At 41.2% G+C, this 17,087-nt stretch overlaps 1 protein-coding gene across 1 annotated transcript in view; it reads right to left on the bottom strand.

Annotated features, from left to right (window-relative positions):
• The window catches only part of LOC117729286 (voltage-dependent R-type calcium channel subunit alpha-1E), an 83,079-nt gene that overhangs the window by 52,231 nt on the left and 13,761 nt on the right, over positions 1-17,087 (bottom strand). Inside the window, exon 3 of the mRNA XM_034530230.1 lies at positions 4,322-4,588. Coding sequence (XP_034386121.1) covers positions 4,322-4,588 — 267 coding nt within the window. The remainder of the gene's footprint in view (positions 1-4,321; positions 4,589-17,087) is intronic.

Here is a 17,087-nt window from a genome sequence, read left to right as displayed (position 1 = left end):
ATGTAGACTTCGCCCTAAATTACACACTCAACAAGTGTCTTTAACCAGAACCCATCTCCCCTCCTCTGCGCTGCTCTGGAGCGTGACGGCGATCATGGATCGTCTACCAGCTTTAGCAGTGAGGCGTCTCGTGAGCAATCCTGTGAGTCACAGTGACGCTGGCACTCTGCCTCGACTACTCAAACATGCGTGTAAAAATAGACACGGAGACAGAGTGCGAGGCCCTGTGCATCTGTGAACACGCTTAGGCCCAGAGTGTAATCACCATTTGGAGTAAAATTAACTCTATTTCCTCCTGAGGAATGAAAAGACTACGACTTACATCTCTAGTGCTGTGCTGTTATTCAAATATGCACAAGGTGCAAAAGATGTTGTCAACTGAATGGATTTAACAGACTGTGGCATCAAACATTGTCCAATCGATCTTCAATTCCACATCACCTCCACACCTCAGTGGTCTGCTTGAGCCAGACGATCAATCCTGAGGATAAATGCGGCCATAGTTCAGTAAGTCGCAGCATCCCTGCAAGTAAACCGTGTCAACTCTGAGCCACAGCTAGCTCTTATATGCACCTCTCTTTCAGGGAGTAGGTGGATGTACAGTCCTCACACTAAAGAGCGAGGGTGGGACATACTTCATGTGATGTTTTGGGATTGGTTTTATTACATGTCTGTAAGCAGATTTGAGAGCAGTGCATATTAAGCATAGTGCAAGGCCACATTTAGTAGTTTAATTTCTTCACTAAAGAAAATCTGCTCTGATTAAAGAAGTTTTAAAAAAACGCAAGCAGTAAGCGGAAAAACTGTTTTTGTAATTGGAGATAAATGAGAGTAGGGCCATATCAACACTAGGGTAATTTCCTTACTAATTGACCATTTCCGTTTTTCATGCAAGGATGCCATTTAGAGGGAAATTAATGGTCTTTCTCGGGTTAAAGCTGGCTCTAGAGACATTTGCAAAGGATTTACAATCCTGGTGTGGCCTCACCAGGATTTGAAATCCACGGACAGTCCTCAAAAAGAACAGTAGGCCGTTCTGTTTAATACTTAAAATGTCTACCATTCATATTTAAAAACTGAAAGTCCGACAACCAGCAAGCACAAGGTTATTACTGTATGCCCTGATGAAACAAACTATTAAATCCATATAAATTATTTAGAGGTGTACCTTCTCAATGGGAAACTTCCCTCTGCGGGGGATCCCAGTGGGGATCAGACAGGAGGAGCAGCTGTCAGTCCTCACCAGGCCTGCCGCACAAATCTCAGGCCGTTGACTTAATTAGCTCTTCCTCTTCCCTGCCAGGCCTTGATCAGCCTTCCATCGACTACAAGCTCAGGCAGGTACAGTAGGCTGACGTACGCATACACATATTTAACCACCTCTTCCAAAACACATAAGAGAGAATATGTACTTGTGTAAATATCAAGTGCAATATGCCCACAACACTCTGGCTCTGGATAATTTCTAAATTGATCTGCTGTTAATTGAGCACTCAGAGAAAAAAGATCCTCTTATAGCGAGGTGATAGCGGCATGTTGTTTTCCAACTCATAGCTGACCTTTAGGAGATGTCCTGCTGAGAGAGTGAGAGTGAGAGTGAGAGAGAGAGAGAGTGTGTGTGTGTGTGTGTGTGTGTGTACTCTTGTATTTCTATTTCTGTGAATAATTTGCATTTCAGACAACAAGAAGTGAGAATGTTTTAGGGTGGTTTTCCCTACTTCAAAGGCTATTACAGGAAGGGTTATGAATATAAATAGGTTTATGTTAAGTTAAGGGATCAGGTTAAACTGCTAACTTGTGATGAGCATTTAGAAGCCTAAGAGACAAATTTACCTCAGGAGTTGGTCAAACCCAAAAAGTGTCAATATAGGACTCACTAAGTGATCAATGAAAGTTCCTCCATAACTGCTGGAAGTGAAAATAGGCAACTAATTGAAAACAAGTTTGCCATATTAGTTTAAAAGTGTATTGTATGTCAATTTTGTGTTGTCAGTCTTTGCAGGTCTAAATATAATTTGCATGCAGGGTACTTTATTTTTCCTTAAGTATTCGATCTGAATACTTAAGGAACCAACCACTGGGCATTAAGGTAGGGGGCTCAAGATTGCATGCTATCAATGAGGGTCCTCACAAGTATAGAAACATTGCTTTTACGTTTAAATGTCTTTATATGAACAATGCATTTGTGCTAACTCGTGTATTTACTGTAAATGAATCCTCCCACTCCAGACATGATTCACATGTATTGGAGAGCCACTCATCACAGTTAATCTCAACCAGATCACAGAAAGACTCAGGTCAGCATCATTCCCCTCAAAACCATATTAGTAAACAGTGTAATATAGTCTGACGATAATAGTGAGTAATGACTTGTTGTAATAGTAGATGACAGTGCGATCAGACATCATTACATATAATGCCTGTTAATGTCTGTTAATCAGATACAGGAGAGCTCATTAGGTGTAATGAGACACTCCCTCCACAACAGCGCATTAACCTGGAGGTTATTTAGTCTGGCTGCTTTCCTTCTGGTCACTGCAGCACACATAATATTTGGATTAAAATTGTATTCTTGACACAGAAGATGTGCCTGTCGGTGCAATTATACCATCACTATTGGTTATGACCCAACCACTAGAGATGAAATATGATATGATAACTAACACACACACACACACACACACACACACAAACACATACAAACACACACACACACGCACACACACACACACACCTCCAGCCTTTGTTCCTCAACTGTTGACTGAAATTCATCCAGTGTCTATTTGTAATCACCTCAATAGATGGGCAAGCCCAGAGAAAACAACAATAGATAGTAATCAACAATAGAGTCCCACTCATTCTATTTGCTGTTTTTTTCAGTAGGACAGTCAGTCAGTCAGGAAGCTGTTGAATGGAGCAGAACAATAGCAGCGAGGAGGCCACACCTGGCCCGGACACCTGGTGAGCTGCACAGCAGCAGCACAAACACACCACCAATGGACATTTGCGTGTTGTCGTCCTCCTCAGCGACAGGCGGAAATATATAATAATAATAATATAGTCGCTCCCCTTTTCAGTAAGTAATGGAAGAGCGAGTCATTAGGTTTGAGAAAGTAGCCAAGTAGCCAAATAATCATTAATGTGACATCATTATTTGAAAATCAATAAAAGTGTTTTGTATCACAGATTTGGATAAAAGCCACACTTAGAATTAATAGCAGTATGAGCCACTGCAGAGCGGCAGCCGTGAGCTCGCCATTGGTTCACGCTAACATGCGAATGCACGAGAAACAAGTGCAGCCGACCCGGCTACACCAACACGGCGAGGAGAGAAGCTCGGATTACAACACACAAAGAGGGAGAGCGACTTCATTCTCTGCTCAGGACATTATATTATACCTTTACATCACAAATAGTTGTTTGCTGCTACACTTCAATGTTGGCATTTTGTCTGATCGACAGTCTAAAACTTAAATATATAAAGTTTATAAGTGATGTAAAACAGAAAAAAACAGAAAACCATCACATTGGAGAAGTTGAAAAAAATTACCAAAACAATTGATCATATATCATAAAAGTTATCGATTCATTTTCTGTCCATCGACTACTCGATGAATCAGCCGATTATTGCTGCTCTAGTTGAGCTTGATGTATTCACTGCATTCAGTGAATGTTGTGGCAACAGCAGGTCTTCTTGTACAGAAAAGATTGACAACCATAAACAGCGAAACTCTTCTGTCTTCTTTTAATCCACTTTCCATTGACATCACCTCCCCTTCTCCATATCGTCTAGAAATAGCTGAGTGTCAAAACCTGAGTCATAACCCTATAGATAATTATATCCACTTCTGGATTATTGACCTATAAAACAATTAAAAAAAAGAATGTCTGATTTAGTAGTCATATACTCTACTTTCTCAATTCCTAATTCCCAGTAGTGGATTACATTAAAATGAGTGAATCAATTAAATAAACACACCAAAAAAGTAATGTATCACTCAATGACTCATGGACTGAGTATCTCACACTGTCTGTGTGTGTTAGTTGAATGTATCATGTCTTGCCCTGTGTGTGCTGTCCATGGTGCTGAAAGAGACACTATAGGGGCGAAGAGAATGTGGCTGTTTAAGGACTCTGGTTTTCTGTGAAATTGTGTGAACTTGTGGAAATATGATACACTTGTTTATTTGTTACACCGTGACACAGTTTACCCACCTTAGTAATTTCACTCCTTCAGGACTCCTTTCACATCTCCGACGAATGCGTTTGTATATTTCACACATTACCCGCTTCACTTACATCATGAAGCAGAAAAGGATATGGCCACTCAATGACTTTCTTGGCGTACTTCCTGACCACGTTGTCCTCGCCAAAGATGAAGAGGGACCTGTTGACGGTGAAGCAGTTCTCCCTGACCGGGATGGGGTTGTACAAGGCCATGGTGCGGGCACGCTGCGCTTTGGTCTGCTTGAAGGCAGGGGAGATGCCACCTGTGGACATAGCCGCCCCATCGCGGTTCCGGTTGCGCTCGGACCCTCCATCACCCGGGCTCAACAAGCCCGGGACGTCGTCTCCAAACCGGGCCATTCTGTCGGGAGGGGAGACGGGAGAGGGAAAGGAGGTTATAGTCTCCTAGAAAGCAGGGCGCGGTGCTGCGCTAGGCGTGACAGCGGCGGAGGGGCGAGATCCTGACCAGTTCTAGTCCATCATCAGTTTTATTTGCAAAGAAGAAACACCGAACTCAGTGTTCCTCAACTTCAAAATATGTTCAAAACATTCACGGATTCACCTCCAGTCGGTCCAATTAGAGGCGCTCGTCGATTTCAAGTGCGCTCTGCGTAAAACAAAGGACACAAATCCAAGAAAAAAGTAATTCCGCCTTATTTAACAATCCGTCGTCTTGAATTAAGCTGTAAAAACGGATTAATTTCACAGCGTTTGATTCCCATCCAAACACTAATATCTGAAAGAAAGGCTGCAACAGGTCACGTCTTCAGCCATCCTCAGTCCGCTGAGCGAGAAGAGCAGGTTGATCCATGGGGCTTTAAATAAACTAGCAGCAGTCCTCTGAGTAATTCAGAGCACATCACTCCTGTCTCCCGTCTCCTCTTCTCTATTGACCACCTACCACAAGAGCACTATTATTGCGTGCGTAGGACGACCGAAAAAAAAAAAAAACTTTGGCATTTTCCATGCGAACAAAAGAAAACTGTCAACTACGTGTCACACGGAGGAAAAGAAAATCCTCTATCCATCTTTTCTGCATTGGGTTGGTGAAAGAAGTGTCCACCTTCCCCACCGCGCTGTTAGGCAGAAGGAGAGGAGACAGCAGTGTCTCCTAATGCGACATGCGCCTATCCTGTAACCTCCGTTGATTCGGATGTTGTTCACCCCACATGGTCATCCGGGTCACACATCGAGTCTGCAGGAGCTAACACCTGTTATGAAATGAAACCTGCGCCAGCAAAGACACTCAGCAGGACAGCAGCAAGCATCTTTGCTTAATTACAGTGTTCAGAACCTACTATTGCGAGGCTTGATATAGTGAGGGGGAGTTGTGCCCTGTGTGCTGGCTGGAAGTGATCATATCTCATGAGGATGAAAGCTTTTCACAATGAAGGGGGGGGGGGGGGGGGGGGGGGGGGGGGCAGGGACCGATGGTGGAAGGTGGAAGGGTTGAGTTGAAATGTTGCATCTGTCAGATCTGAGAAAATGTACTGTACATCAAGCAATCATTAAGAGAATTGGCTTGAAGAGTCTGTTGATATTCTACGTGCCTTTTATCATCAATAACTCCCTTGAAAAGAGCAAATCGAAATGATTAATCGATTCTATGAACAAGTTGGCTAGAACATTTTTTTAACATGTAGCCAAAGTCTCAAGTAGCTTCTTCCTCTGCACAGCAGTGCTTTGTGCTAAAATTAGCAATGCTTATAATCTCATAACAATAATGTTAATCTTATTTATAGTATTTTGAGAAACAAACTTCTAAGTAAAGAAACTGAGAGTGAATGTCATTAGTTTTCAGGTATTTGGTCATAAACCAAAGTCTTCGGACAAATACATACCATGGGTACATCTATCACATTGTATGGCACTCTATCCATTAGTTGAGATATTTTACTCAAAACCACAGGTGTGCACCTCATGGTGGCGCTAGAGGAAAATAGCGCCAACTGTCCCGCTATTTGCTAAAAACTACAGTGCTCAGCGGTTTTAAGGAACTACTGAGCTTGCTTTTAATGAAAAAGAGCAACTGTCCAAAAAGATGTATAAAACACGAATTAGATGTCTGAACGAACGCCTTTATTCTCAAAAGCATCAAGCTGATAGAATCAGTGTGAAGTCAAATTCACCAGTAAACTGATGTTAATGGAAACAGAAGTCAAAGAGAAGAAGAACCACAGGAGACGCTAACACTGACGGGTGATATGACGAAGGCAGTGACCAATGATGTGTGGCCTCCAACTCATTAGAGCTCCAATACATTATGTGCTTTAAAAATAGAACACATAACAGACAGATTTCTGACATCTCCTCATTAGAAGTGACACAGAAGATGTGCCTGTAACAGTCTCCTCCGGTTATGAGGCAAAGAACTGTTGAGAGATCACGTTTCACATGCTTTTTGTTATTTCAATATCAGCTGATGATAGACATGTGACTTCTGCCACTTCCTCTGTGCAGCAGTGATAACATTACATTGTTTTCTGCAAAGAGAAGAGAGCGAAGCGGCCAGGGCTCTCTTGGCTGAGAGGTGAGGGGTGAATTATGGTAATTAGACGTTAGCGACAGGGATGATTAGGGTGGAAGGACCAGGGTTCTTTCTGGAAAGAGACAGAAAGCAAGTTGGTAGAGTCTTTTTGCTGTCGATGATGCTTTGAATTTTAAAAAGCTCATTTAAAACTTAACCCAACTGAAATAGGGAATATCAATGTTGTTGCTGCAAGGCTCAGATCAACCAATGACTGCAGCTTTGATCAAACCAACAACAAGTTTAAATTGAGCAAGTCTTCATAGAAGTTATAATCGCTGACAAACACTGTTACATTAATAAACGCATCACATCTTCTTATGTCTGCTACCATATAATGTGATACACCATTTATTAAATAATATACTGTAATGCTAATCAATGCTAAATAGGGGGGCTTAAAGTTAAGTGTGACCCAATTTAGATTTCCAGTTAAAAATAAGACTCCTGCAGCTACAAATGATACTTATAAAGGACAAAGAACATTATATTATTAACAAGGGACACATATTTCCGGGCAAACAGAGGACTGTGAAAAATACGAAAAATAACATCTTCCTCCTGGAAGCAACAGAAAGTCTTTCAGGATTTAGGAGCCCTAAAACTTTCCTCTGTATTGTGTTGTCTATACTTCTATACTATTAAAGGTACATGTTGGTGGCAACATTTTGACATTGTCGATGTGTTGTTAATGTTGGAAAATCTTCTCGCTGGAAGAGATGTCTAGCTTGCAAAAAAATCTAGCCAAGGAACACAGTGTTACCACGGTTACTTGCTGTCGTGACAGCAGGTTGACAGTCCCCACTTCGTTAATGGGACTTAGTAACACAGGACTGAGGTGACAAGGAAGATTTTAATTCAAAAATAGAACGAGAGAATAGAGATACCTGGCATGCTCATGTCTGGAACCCGGTCATTATCAGGCTCTTCGCCTAATCGTCCTGTAACTAAATGAGCTTCTTCACCCTGAGGAAAAGAACAGTCACACTTGTGAATTCACTTGACACATGTTTGGTTGTCATATGTGAACATTTGCTGCCAACATCTTTCCATCCAGCTCACCCCGCTTTGCTATGGTGTAGCGTTTACCGTCCACGCAAAACCATAAATAGATTATAACTATAACAGACACAACCACGATGGCCAATTCATTGTGTGTGCACGTTTACGCAATGCGGCTTTAATTGACAAAGTTAGCCTGTTGGTGATTTTGCATGTGCTGGGTTTTGTTTCAGGTTAGTTTGTATGATTAGTCTGGATTTGTGCAACCTAGTGCAACATGGATTTGACACATCTATAAGGTATTGTGCAGCTGAGTAATGCTATAAATATCAACAACTTTAGTTTCCTACTGCCCACCAGCAAGAACAGCAGCACACATACTGTGTGGTGCTGAACACATGCTGTACATTTGGAGCTACCGAACATAAAAGAGACATGCACTGAAAGAAAATCTGCTCTTACAAAAATGTTTAAGAGGACAAAATGAAGGTAAACACTATTATCTGTACTTCTTGGGTGACACAATGGAATGAAATGAATGGAGCAAAGTCAAAATGATAGACTGTTATTTACAGCGAGCGAGAGAGAGAGAGAGAGATGCCAGATAAGGAATCTGTGTGTCTGCCTGAGTAAGACTTGTCAAAACATTTCCATCATTGTGGAGAACGCAGTTGTTTAGGGGCTTTACATGTGCAGGTAACATTTTTAAGAGTTTCATTATTGTTTAAGTGTGCTTCTCTCCCAAGTGTTTTCTTACTATAACTGTTCTAAATGAACGCATTCTCAAATAAAAATTACAATTTCAGTCTACATTTCATTAAGTTAGGAGGTTGGAAAACTATCAAATTAGAATCTGTACCAAAGGATTCTGGGTAATGTGGTTTGTTGTATAGTTCTCAATCCAGAAGCATGAGGGCTTTGTTTGGAAACAAGACATCCAGGAAGAGTTGATGTTGTCCAGTCCCCATACTGTTGAGATATGAGCAACAAAGTGAGCAAAAAAGTTGTCTTACCCAATTTTACAATGCCATGTTATCTGACAAGTCATCATATATATATATATATATAGTTTATATAATATTCGGCAGCACAAAATATCAAGAGATCTTTTGGTCCCAAACACCTTTGTTGGGGCACGTTTTCAACGTGTCCAAAATTCAGTAAACTTTCATTTTGATTTGTCCCAACTTTCACGGTACAACAGCCTGGAAGCTCAGCTTGACTATTGTCTCAGGTTCAACCTGTGTGTAATACGTTGTGTGCAATTCTCTCTGTTGCATGGATTTAAGACAGAGTGCGCAAAGAACTGTACAGGATAACTCCAGTTGACTGCACATTCTGTTGGATTTACTAGCTGCACTTCACACAGTTTGCAAGGAATGCAACAGGTGTAGTGAGTGATGAGGAGAAACCTTAACTTATAATGCATAGAAATTCCAATGACAGAAGAGTGCACCACAAAAATGTGAAGAAGAGCTGCACTGAAAAAGTTAGAAAAAGATAAGAGAAAGATTAGAGAAAGAGAGTGTCGGATGAAAATATATTCCATATGTCTTCAGAGTGCCGTATTAGTGAGGAGCTCAATGTTTATCAAATTCAACTTCAAGTTGAGGAGTAATGACCACAGATCTGTTCTTGCTCTGTGTTTGGTGTTTTAACACAGTCAGATGTTGTGTTCATTTATTATGAACTACTGTGATGCTCTAGCTCTCTCTATCAGCGCAGGTCTCTGAAGAATATCGGTTGATTACATTTTTGAGACACAGAAAACAGAATGAGAAATTATCATCTCTTGCATTTGCTCTTGTTATTATTTGCATGATTAAATACGTGCGGACTAAAAGGCCCTGCAAATTCAATGCAATGCACCCCTTTAGATTCCAGTGCACTTCTAAGGCAGTGTGTGTGTGTGTGTGTGTGTGTGGTGTGTGTGTGTGTGTTTGTCCCTGGCCACAAAAAACACCAGAAATGAGCTGCAAAATGTGTGAAAACTTTGGCAAATACTGAGGCATCGTTCCAATTGACATAGCTTGCAGAAAAGTGGCACACTGACAAATAAAGTCATTTATAACGCACAACATAATCAAGACATGTCAAACTAATCTGTAAAGTCAGTAGTGTCGGGAGTGGGTGAGTGGAAATGCGCTGCTTGTGTATTGTACTATAAAAAGCAAGAGGAAGGAACCAAAGAGCCACAAGCGGTCTGCCCGAAGACCTCCAGGCCTGATACAGCATGCGGCACCACGAGCCCAGGTGTGTCACTGATTACTTCAAACAGGTCCGCAGCCTCAGAGCCAGAAAGCACCAATCAAACGGGCCGTCACACAATTGATTACATGTTCAGAGATGCATCAGCACAAAAACTATCCGCACAGCCGATGTGTTGGTGCTGAACGTCTGACTAACGGATACATATAAAAACACCATACTTTTTTTAGATATGTATTTAAACTCACTTTTACGACATTTGATTACATTTGTGATATTATTCACCTCCAACAACACCTCCCTAACTAGTGTCAGTATGTGTCACGTGCTGCGTTCTCATTTATGAACTTTTATTAACATCATGTGATGCTCAAATCGTTAAAAAAAAGAAAAAGAAAAAAGTAAACCTCAAGTTGCCCAAAATAACCTCTGTGCTGGGTCAGTGTGCCATCGGCCAGACCGCAGAATCCCACATGACACAGAAAAGCTCGGGGCAAACCGAAGGACAGACGGACGACAAAGCCAGACCTATTGATGTGGCGAGATGAAGGGCCCGGGGGATTGGATTATATTTAGCTTCATTGAGATGATAATGGTTGGAACATGAGAGGACTTTTGTGTATGCGTGAGTACATGTGTGTGTCTGCATGTGTCTGGGTGCGTTAATGATGAGCTGCACAAGAACCACAATTTGAATTTCTGGCCTTTACATTGATCATAGAAACAGGAATAATTACAATAGTCATCTCTCCGCAATAACACTGCATCTAATAAGCAGCACTGCTGCTTTCCTGCATTGCCTTGATCAGCGGCCACAGGAAATGTGATGAAACATATTTACCCTGCGGCACGACTTATCTGCCTGTCTCTCTCGCTCTCTTTATGTCTCTCTCTCTCTCTTTCTCTCACCCTCCTCTATATATATCCAGTTGTTTTACCCTCTCCCTCTTCTCCTCTCTCTCTCTCTCTCTCTCGACCCAACCCAGATTTCTGCCTTCCACTGTTGTCCTCCTCCTACTTGTTTCCTAGCAACTGAACTGACATGCCCCCCTATTCTCAGCCCAGTGAATTTGTCGCCGTAACCCTAGATTTTATGGAATAAGCTATATAAATCATCGTTCCCCAAGGAGGGCTGAGTTATCATCGTCGTCTCCAGGCAAACGACTCTGGTACAAGCATGTTGTTAACCTGGTTTCTGCGATATTTTAAGTCCAGAGTGGTCAATGCAACAGTTGGGCAGTGAATGGTGCGCCACAATCATCAACCAGATAACAAAAAACAAACATAAACGCTGACATGTATACGGCTGTCTGAGATGCTTTTTCAATTAATTTAGAAAGATAAAGAGATCTTTTTTTAGGATTTTGCCACATTATTTGGGACTAGCCGCACACTGACCATTACATGACTTTGAGAGATTCTTTCATCCAGGCTTTGCACAGCTTTGAGGCCCAGGGAGGTTGAGACAGCACATTGTTGAGTTAATGTAAATATCAATGCCCTAATCATAATTGTGAGGTGCAGAAACCTCTGAAATGGTACGAAACCAATCTATTATTGATAAATAATATTGTATTGATTTTGGGACACAATTGTAATATTATTGTGGGAACACTTTTGTTTATATTTGGATCAAAGATTGTACCTTTTAGTATCAGTTTCTTAAGGCTATGTGATACAGAAAACTCTTCCGAAAGACATAATTAAACAGTTAATGAAGGAATATATTGTGCAGACAATGGAACGTCATGGCAGGTTTAGCAGCTACCTCCGTCATAGTCCAGGAGGATGACATTTCAAGCTAATATTTAATAAAAGGCCAATGACGGTTTTGATTATTAGTATGACATTAATGCATGTGTACTAACAAAACTGTCACATTATGTATCCATTATGTATCCTAAATTATGTATAATGATCCATATTTCTTTGAATAAAGTAAAGGTTGGTGGGAAATACGATTGCTGAGCAATTATCTCCATCTAGTGACAACCAGAGGTACTACAATATTTAAATTTCCCAATTTCCATTTTCTATTTGGATATTTGGAGTATGTATTTTGTCCAATTGAAAGGACATGGCCTGTCTGGCAATTAATTATATTGTCTGATAACTTTGTGGTTAGTCACCTTTCTAAATGTTCATATAAACTTCCAACAAGAGGATGATATTTATGTTTATGTAACGGCTGCCTCAGTTGTTTTTGATTTAGCTCAGTCTGCCCCTCAGCCCCTGTCTGCTGTCACTTCTCACTTCCCCAGTCCCATGATGCATTTCTTAAGAACTTTCCAGACCTGCCTCTCTCCATCCATCCAACAGAGGCCCTGGTCATAATACTTTTGAGCAACACAAACATTTTCTCTGTTCTTTCATAAAGAAAAACAAAAAACAAAAAAAAACATTCAATCCTGATATACAGAAAGTAATCAGGTGGGTTAATCAAGAAAAGCCATACCTAAGGATTTATCAGTGATTGGTGCTGCAGCTATTTACTTTTTTAAATTTTATTAAACAATCCATTGGTCCATATATCTATCTGGCTCAAACTTGTAGTGTTAATAATCAAGCTGGCAGCCAGGCGGATCAATACCATCACAGGCAGCTTTATTTATCACAGAGGTGTGCAAGGAAGGACCTGCCAGTCATAACCAGAAGGCCGGTGGGCTGGAGGATATACTTTACTCATTCCTGCTGTCTCAGCAGCTGCAGATTGGGTATGCTTGATTTGTCACTCTTTTTTTCAGACTTTGCCCACATCATTACCTAATAGCTTCTTAAGTGGCAGCTGCTCTGATCTGGAAAACATACAGTGCAGACAAGCACTCGACTGAAGCTGCAGTGGATCACTAAGACCGTGGATTAGGAATGGCCTCTGGTGGGCAAAACAACGCTCATCTAACACACACAGGATCAATTCAAACTTTGGCTTGGGATGAATAAAATGGAGGAATGATTCATCAGTTCTTTGTGTGTTCGCAGTCTCGGCCGCTGTTTCTCTTTATCAATGTTTCAGCCTGTAGGGGGAGTTCACGTGTGCCAAATTAAACCCCAAAAGAGCTTTACATATGTGAGTCGCCACTTTTGTTCTCATTGTGCATCTGCATGGATAATTCTCGAGGAGATCTCTTTAAATTATTCCTCTTCTCTTGTAAATCCTTTCATTTTGATGCCACGTTTCCCCATTTATTTGAAACAACATCGTGATGGAAACAGATGACTACTTCACAGGCTAAAACACAGTCCATTTGCCTTATGAATGTATGAATGATTCTGTCTGTGCAGCAGGGAGTTCTCAGCAGCTCCACTAGAGGTCACAGACACAACATTGAAGCAGCGGTTGTGGATATTGATGACAACTCAGTTTGCTTACCCAGCATCCTTCACCCCATTTGTCATAACTACTACCCTTCTGGAGCAACATAAGTCATGCAGCTGCAACAGTTGGGCTCCCTCTGGTTTTGGGGGCGTGGGGTGGACGTGATGAATATCTCGCACACACACTTCGGGCGTGTCTTTGGCTTGTTTTCCTGCATAACTCTCCAACAACGGCTAATGTGTGTATCTTGATGCTGGCCACATACTCCACAACCGACTACTGAATTGTAATCTCAAAATAGGGGCCAACAAAGGCTATTAAATATCGCTAAGGCATCCCTCATAAGCCCATTTGGCTTGAAAGTATCAGTGACTGAAATCCTGTTGCACTACAAAGGTATTATTTGCTCCAATAAGATAACAGCATTGAACTGCCAGAGCACAGCGCAATCATCTTTGATATTTAAATCTGAAGCTTTGCATAAACGGACCGGAGTGGATTCAAGGTCTATGATGGGGTACACATTCATCCTCTTCAGCGTGTCAGGACTTTAATGTCGACAGAAGCACATGACAGCCTAATTAGTTTGAGCACACGCACATACACACACACACACACACACACACACACACACACACACACACACACACACACACACCACCTTTCTTTATATACACAGCAATGTAAGTAAAGTAAGTATTAAAGGGTTGTCCTTAAACGGTAAAATCATCCTAATACAGCTCAAAGACGTTTTTTATTCAGTGGGTATTTTCTATCTAAATGTAGTTTGGCACTTTAGTAGCACTTAAATGGCACTTACGGATAGTACTCTGTAGTTTGACGTTATTGAAGAAATTGTACTTGCTTGATTCTTGTTTGCTTGAGTTTGCTGAGTTTGGACTCATGGTTTAATGCACTTATTGTAAGTCGCTTTGGATAAAAGCGTCAGCTAAATGACATGTAATGTAATGTAAATCATGAAATTAAATAATTAATTATTATAACTTTGCCAATATTGTGGAATATGTGATTTTATTGTATTTCTGATTTACACCTTGACATTTTGCAAGCTCACAATCAAAGACCAAAATCCCTTCCTTCCTCCTGTTAGCTAGTAGCCAGTCCCTATTTTAAAAGGGGGGCTAATGGTGTCACTTCTCTATGCAAACATCATTACATGAGGCTGTTTTATTTGTCTGTGTGCATGCGTACAGGTTGGCAGGTCCCATTGCTTCCTGTGCTAAATGGTTTAATATCACAGGGCAGAGTGGGAGGTCAACACAAAGTGCTGCTTTTCTGAGAAGCCATGCAGTTTTCTAAGCAGCTGCTTAGAAAAATGTTTTTTGTGAATTATGCACTACACTTTTTAGAGCTTTCTTACAGAAATAAAAACAAAATTACAGCACAGAGCTGGAAGTATATCAAGCAAATGAGTTATCAGCACATCTATCGTCTTATCAATTATTAACCAGATAATAAATGCAATAAGTGCCAACAAACCATATGCATTTAGTCTCCAACTGTGTGTGTGTGTGTGTGTGTGTGTGTGTGTGTGTGTGTGTGTGTGTGTGCCCATCTGAGTGTGAATGTGCAATCGTAAATGAGAGAGCAGGCGGACGTTGTGTGGTGCTAAATGAAAGGACCGGAGGCCATATTTCATAGAGAAGTCCCACAAGACTGGTGTCACAAAGCAGGCCAAGAGCCCAGAGATGCATGGTAGTAACCTTTAGGGCTGTGATACTGAAATAATGGGGAACTGTTAATGGGGACATGGAGATGATCCTCTGTGTTGAGTCAAAATATAGGACATGTGAGGGGGTGCTGAACTAACATAACTTTATAATGTAATCACAAAACGGCAACATCAGTCTTTTGGTCCATCAATTTGACTTTTCAAAGATGAATTATCACAATCTTTTCTGAAGACAATCATGATTCCCAGTTGATGAATCCTAATGACTTTGTTGATTTTGTGTGTCTCTAGCGCCACCATTGGTTTGAGGATAATATCTCAACAGCTATTGTTACATCCCCCTCAGGATGAAATGCAACCACTTTGGTAATCTCTTTATTTTGCATTTAGCACCATCATTAGGTAAACATTTGAGTCCAATACTTTGTTTTGGTCCAAACGTCTGCAGATGCAATCACATTCCATTCAAACTCAGTTGTGCTCTGTGTGCTTAGCACTTATTAGCAACTAGTATCAAGCTAACACACTCCACTAAGATGGGGATTGTGATAAAAAAAAAAAATTCTTACTGAACATCAGCATGTTATTTTTGTCAATGTTGGCAAGCTGAGGTTGGCATTTAGTTCAAACCGCTGGCGCATTTGCCCTTATTGATAGTGACAACAGAGATTGACAGGTACATGGGAGCCGTGAGAAGGAGGGGTGGCATGCAAAGGTCTCCAGCCAGAATCGAATTGGGGACATTGTGATAATACAATATGACAATAAAGTATATGGTCACAAAAACTACTTTTAAACACTAATTAATTTCAGCAATCTTTGCGTTCAGAGTTAATCATCAAAACCAAAGATGACAATGACTCTGCCATAATTAGAGCAATAAAATATAAATGCTATTAATCGACAATCAAGCATAATGAAGTCACTCGCAGACACAAAACAAAGTCTGGAAAGAAAAGAAAAAAAGCGTTTAATTTCACTGTCCTCTGTATCGGTCTGTCTTTGCTGCAACTCTTTCCCATCCCTCCAATGTCTTCATTCTACACCCCAGAGCAACATTGAGTCAAACTCAGACAGCGTCCTCGACACATCACACAGCTTGGTAACTCATGATCTCTCTCCATCACCGTGATGGGCATGAACAGTGTCAGTTTGCAGGTTTTCCATCCAAACGCAGGAGGACAGGCAGAGGGAGAGCAAAGAGAGAAACCAGTGAGGGTGGAGGGAGAGTGTGAGACTGAATGCAAGCAGCAGTGTATCATTTTATCACTTAATGAGCGCTCCACCCTAAACCCAGTTGACAACGAATACATCCTTGTCGCAAAGCAAATATGCCAGCTTGAATGAAATAAAAACATTATTACAAAGTGTGCAAATATTACCCCCCTGCCTCCCCCATATTCTCGCTCAATAACATTGCCTTCTCCATTCTGCATCTTGTTTGACAGACACATGATTTTGTGGCACTGCAAATTGCTTTTCAGCGTGTCATCATTAATAATTCACTTAGGACAAACAGCTCTGACATTTACACTGCGCTGGGTGTCTGTCTGACACCAAGAAGGAGACAATAATGAAGGAGACGGAGACAGATACAAGGAGAGACAAATTCTCTCTCAGATGAAATTAGAACGGGTCAGGTAGCAGGCCTAATAAAGTGTCAAACCTCGAGTCGTAAAACATTGATAGAAGAAGCAAAGCTGCCTAAGATGACCTTTTTAAAAATCCTCCATTGACCTCAAACTGATCTCAAGTGAGTAACTGTAGCTCGAAGCTTCTTTTTTTTGTTGCCCCTTCAGCAAATCTTGTACAATTTCCATGAATCAGCTAACAGGTTTTTCATGACATTTAGATTGCATGCCTTGCTCCCCAATCATGCCTCTGTTTGACACATCACCCCCCCCCCAGAGAATGCGTGAATGAGCCGATGGCAGACTTGCCGGCTGAGTAAAGGACCAACTTTGTAAAAGCTTGAGTCTTCTCTCCTGAATATCCGTCCGATACGCAGCTCAACAGGTTGCCAAGAAATCAAAGCGTGAGGCCCTCCGAGGGCAGTCGAGTGCAGACTCTGTTTCAGAGCTAACGCGTCGAACACGGAGAGAAGCAGGCAGATT

Source organism: Cyclopterus lumpus, chromosome 4 (genome assembly GCF_009769545.1).
Source record: "Cyclopterus lumpus isolate fCycLum1 chromosome 4, fCycLum1.pri, whole genome shotgun sequence".
Taxonomy (NCBI): Eukaryota; Metazoa; Chordata; class Actinopteri; order Perciformes; family Cyclopteridae; genus Cyclopterus; species Cyclopterus lumpus.
The sequence above is the reverse complement of the archived record's forward strand: the minus strand, read 5'-3'. Positions and strand labels throughout refer to the sequence as shown.